Genomic DNA, 5,155 nt, shown 5'->3' with positions numbered 1-5,155 from the left:
TGAGACAGGTCGCTGCTGCGGCTTCTCCCTGCCTCGTGGTCCTTCCTCTCCTGCCATGCTCCTTCTCCAGGTTTCCCCTCTTCTGGGGGGTGAGGTGGGCTCTCTCTGAGCACTGGCAGGCTGGAGGCACCCCCTTGCCTCTGCTGCCTGGAGCTGGCCGGAGCTGGCGGCAGCTGCGGGCAGCTCCAGCCCTTCACCCCACAGCAGGTTTTCCACTCCTGAGTGGCAGTGGCTGGGTGTGGGAAGGGCTGTTCCTTCCAGCTGGGGGTTTGTCTCACCTGGACATGCTACAGAGTCAAACCAAACCACTCAGGTGTTTCAGAGCTTCCCTGTCTACCTTTGTCTGCGACATCTTGTGCAGGTCAGATAAACTGGAGTTATTTTCATCCTGGGCAGGTGGCTGTGAGCCTGTTCACACACATAATGCAGGTGTGGAGTGAGGGACGTAACTGCAGCCCCCTCTGTTTCTCTTCTCTTAGAGCGCTCGGTTCATCTCAGAAATAGATGGGGACAGGTGATTCGCTGTCAGCAGCAGGGTTAACCCTCATGAGCGGCTGGTCAGCTCCGCTCTTTGGTTTAGTGATTGCTTGGTGCTTTTAGAGCAATGTGTGAAAAAACTCGTGTTTGGGTTGTGTCCCTGTAAACACACAGGGTTAAAGCTGAGAGTGGGTTAAAAATGGAACTGTCCTTCTCTTTACAGTCAAGACGAGAGGAAAAAACGCACTTTCAGAGACTACACGAGTCAGAAGATCACGCTTGAAGCTGTCCTGAACACCATCTGCAAGAAATGTGGTTGCAAAGGTACGTTCAGGCAGGGCTGGCGTGTTCTCCTCGTGAGGCCTCGTGCTAACCAGTGACCTGGAGGTGGAGTTGTGTCGGCATCTGTCTCATGGTTGTGGGTGACGACTGAGTTCTGCTTCTATGTGTCTCTCGTGGAGGAGAACTGTCACTTTTTCCAAAAAGGCAAAACTTAGAATCATGGAGTGGTTTGGGTTGAAGGGACCGTAAAGCTCCTCCAGTCCAACCCCCGCAGCGAGCAGGAGCTCCCTTGATGAAGGTTGTTTTTTTAAAATCTCATCCTTTTGAGCTTCCCACCGAGAACAGGCTCGGTGCCAGGTCCCTGCTCGCAGTGTCTGTGGTGATGTGGCTCAGAGCTGAGCTCCTGGTCTGGTTTGGTGAGCTACAAAATAACCACGTACCTCTGCCAAATCATCCCATGCTGAAGAAGGATTGGAGAAGTCACTGATCACTTGTTGGGAGCACAGTGGTCACTTGCGAGCGGTGTCTTAGAGCTCAAAACAAGTGTTTGTTTTGGTTTTAACCTGGTGAAACGAGTTCTGCCTAGTTCAGCAGCAGAGCATCGCCGTGTGCCTTTTCAGTAGCTTTTTGTAAGTTGCTGAGGCATAAAGCTGGTTTTTGAATGTGGAACTTTTGCTGATCTCTCCTTGTCCTATGTTATTTAGCTGCAGATAGTGAAGGTGACGTTAGTGCTGCTCTGGAGAAGGTTTGTGACAAATACAGTTCTCTGTAGCAGTAGATAATTATATGAAAAAAAAAAACCATTTTAAAGCACCCCCAGAACGATCTGTTCTCCTCTGTGAGGGGCTTTGGTCTCATTTCCCCGGTGCCCATCACACCAGTCCACTCCCTTGTTTCAGCCCTTGCACAGACGTTCCCACCACTTGCCCTGTTCACACAGGAGTGTCTTGATTGTGGCCTGACCAGCCTTTCCCAAATGGCCTGGGCTGCGTTTGCTCCCTGCTTTGTTTAACGAGAGCAGGATAAAGCAGCTGAAGTGCTGGGACACTGTGGATTCTCTTAGTGTGACTAGTAATAAACAGATGATTGGTGGCGCTTCGGGTGTCTGAGACGCAGCTGTCTCTCCCCCAAACCCTGCTGTGTAGGACATTTTGCCAAGGAGTGTTTCGTGCAGCCTGGAGGTACCAAGTACAGCCTCATTCCAGAGGAGGAGGAAGAGGAGGTGGCAGCAGCAGCATGTGAAAGAGAGAAAAAGACCAACGTGGCTGATGATCACTCAAAAAAGAGGAAAAAGGTACGAGGTGCCTGTTGCAGGCCTGAAAACCTGAGCCAGAGGAGTTGTTCTGTGATTTTTTTTTTTTCTTGCTCTTTGTGGGAATTTTTATAGAAATCCCTTCATATTCCCCTGAATTTTGGGGGTTCTTGCCAGTGACCCCCTCTCCCCTCCCCTAACGCCTTTCTTCACTCTGACCTCACGGCCCCTCTGCCTTGCTGCAGCGGGGTCCTGGCTTGGCCAGCACGGTGGGAACGGGGCTTCACTGCACGTGCTGGGGGAAACCACTGGTGGAGATGGATCCCAAACAGGAGGATGAGGGCTTCGCTCTCCCAGCTCATGGTGGAGTTCAACCAGTGCTGGTGCTGGTAGGAGAGACAGTGGGGAACGGAGGAGTCTGGCTTGATGGCAACACTCAGATCAGTCCAGAGTGACTGTTGCTGGTAGCTGGAGTCTTGCTTCCGGTCACGTTTTCCACTGGTGGTGTGGGTGCTGGCACACGCTTGTTTGGGAGGGCAGTCGCTGTCTGGAGGGTTGTAGGTGGCGACTGCACCAGTGTGGAAGAGCCAGGAGTGACCAGTGCCGTCCTGTGTGCCAGCCCTGCCCTGTGCTGTGCCCGTTTCTGCCCTGCAGTCAGAACAGAACAAAGCTGTCGTTGATCCGGTGCCTGTCTGGCAGCTCTGGTTTGCTCAGTGGGGCTCTGGTTGCCGGTTCTGGTGGCCAGGGAAGGATCTCTTGTGACTATAGATCCTGTTGCCTGGTTCCATCCCAGAAGTGCTTTGCTCAATACACACAGTCTTCATTCTCTTCTGATCTCGGGAGCGGGCGGTTGAACCCAGTCGTCGCTCAGGTCCAGGCCAGCAGTTCTGACCTCCCTGGACTCTGGGCGCTGGGCTGCTCTCCTGCCGTGGAGCGGAGTGAGAGCAGGGCTGGCTCCTGCCTGCTTTCTCTTCCCACTAGCACTGGTGATGGTTTGCCTGGTAAAGGCTCCTGTGAGCCTCACTTAAATGCTGCAGGGAGAAATTACCCAGAGAGGGGCACAAATAACTGTTATTTCAGTGCCTGTCCACCAGCGTGGGGATTCCCTGTGGAGCTTTGCCCTGCTGAGACTGCGGGATATGTGGGTCACTGCCCTGAATTTGGTACTAATTTTGGGGGGGGTCTGTGGATTAACAGTCTTCCTTTAAATCCTGAGTGTCCCTTTGATCTTCTTCCCTTCTCAAGGAGGAGATCAAAAGTTTTTAGATGTTTCCCAGTGCTGGAAAAGGAAACTTTGAGCTTTTTTGGAGGCAGGATGTGGGATCCTTGACATGAATAGCTCCCTTGTTGTCTGGGATGCCTGCTGTGATCTTGTCTGGGAGCCAGCATGTGCTTCCCTGCTTGCCTGGAGCACCAGGAGGTTTTACACACAGTAGAAATAGCTCAGTCTACCCAGGAACAATTGCCTTGCTGACCCCCTCCCCCCCGAGGCTTGGAATAGAAATGCAGAGTTTATATTTTTAACTGAGTATTCAGGGAGCTGCCATCTATGAGTGTCTGTTCAGTGTCAGCGATGGTGCTGACTTTCGGGGTTGTTCATGGTCAGCAAGTTCTATTTCCTTGATCTGATGCTTTGCAGTTCCTGGGTGCTCTTCTCTCCCCTTGCAGTCATACTCTGGGGTCCTCACCCACTGTTTTCCTTGCCTTTCCTTCCCAGCAGTCCCTCAGTTCCTCCCTTTCCTTCTGCCTGGCCCCGCAGCGTTTGCCCGATTGACACAGCTATAAGACAGCGGTCCTGTTCTGGCACAGGCTTCTGCTGTGACCGCGGGCACAGGTCTTTCTAGTGACGGGTCACGCCAAGAGCACCCTTCTGCCTCCCGTAATCTGTAGAACCACAGAATGGTTTGGGCTGGAAGTGACCTTAAGGATCATCCACTTCCACCCCCCTGCTGTGGGTAGGGACACCTTCCACTAGAGCAGGTTGCTCAGGTCCAGCCTGGCCTTGAGATCCTGGGGAATTCCTCAGAATAGAAGCAGCTTGAGGGAGAAGCTGCGGTACCAAAGTCCCAGGGAGCACCTGAGGAGTCGCTGGCTGCTGTGTGGGCGTGAGGCTGGGTCCGTCTTGCCGTTACTTTGGGTCGCAGGGTGACGGGGCTCCTGTGGGAACGTGGCGGCGAGGCTGTGCCGAGTGTGCATGGGACGGAGGTGTGCTGGGAGGAAACCAGCCCTTCCCAGTCCTCTGGATTCTCCGTCTGTCCAGAGGAGATCTGCACTTTCGACACTAGGACTAACCCCTTTAATTTAAATCCCACAAAAGCAGCATCCTTGCTCAGGTTCGTTGATGAACTTACCCCCAGGGTAGTTTTGTGATGCTCGTTGGGATTGTGGAGTCAGTGTGGCCTGTGACGGCTCTTCCCATCGGGCAGAAGATTTCCAGGCAATCCTTGCCGATGTCTCTTCACGTGCCAACCATACCTTAGTTGTTCATTCCTTGCAGTTCATCAAGCCCTAATCCCTCCTCACTTGGAGCTGGTATTTGTTTTACTCGTTCCTGAGTGGCATTGGCTTGGGGAACAGCTTGCCACCACCCTGCTATTCTGTGCTGGTCTCAACTTTGCTGTGTTTATTTAATGGCCACAGGCTGGATTCTTCTTATCAGATTAGTTCTGACTGCTTCTCAAACAAGGGCTGCCACAATACCTTGAGATTTACGTAACGAATCTTGTTTGGAATTAAACTAGGTGGTGGAATTTTGCCTTTTTTTTTTCTTTTTGTCTTTTCGTCTTTAAGAATGAAAACGCCAGGAAGGATTCCTGGCATCTCTCTGAAGATGCAGGAGACGGATGTGGGAATCCATTCTGATTTGTAAGGACAGACAAAGTCTGGAATGAGACCATTAACTCCTCAAAGGGTCTTGTGCAAAATATTGAAACTTCTTGGAGAGTTCTGGACTCTCCCCTCTTATCTCAAAATCAAATATCTGTAGAAGGAATGAATGTTGAATCACTCTGAAAAGCCCAGAGCAGCTGGAGAGAGCCTTTTGTCCTCCCACTCTGCTCTGCCCTGGGGAGGCTTCACCTGGAGTCCCGAGTTCAGGTCTGGGCTATCCAGTCACAGGGAGACAAGGAGCTACTGTACAGAGTC

At 52.1% G+C, this 5,155-nt stretch overlaps 1 protein-coding gene across 1 annotated transcript in view; it reads left to right on the top strand.

Annotated features, from left to right (window-relative positions):
• The window catches only part of ZCCHC17 (zinc finger, CCHC domain containing 17), a gene marked incomplete at its 5' end in the record, with an annotated part of 10,419 nt that overhangs the window by 2,164 nt on the left and 3,100 nt on the right, over positions 1-5,155 (top strand). Inside the window, 2 exons of the mRNA XM_010144035.1 lie at positions 701-801; positions 1,905-2,053. Coding sequence (XP_010142337.1) covers positions 701-801; positions 1,905-2,053 — 250 coding nt within the window. The remainder of the gene's footprint in view (positions 1-700; positions 802-1,904; positions 2,054-5,155) is intronic.

Source organism: Buceros rhinoceros, unplaced genomic scaffold (assembly GCF_000710305.1).
Source record: "Buceros rhinoceros silvestris isolate BGI_N320 unplaced genomic scaffold, ASM71030v1 scaffold15670, whole genome shotgun sequence".
NCBI classification, from domain to species: domain Eukaryota; kingdom Metazoa; phylum Chordata; class Aves; order Bucerotiformes; family Bucerotidae; genus Buceros; species Buceros rhinoceros.
This window is presented reverse-complemented; position numbering and strand designations above follow the sequence as displayed.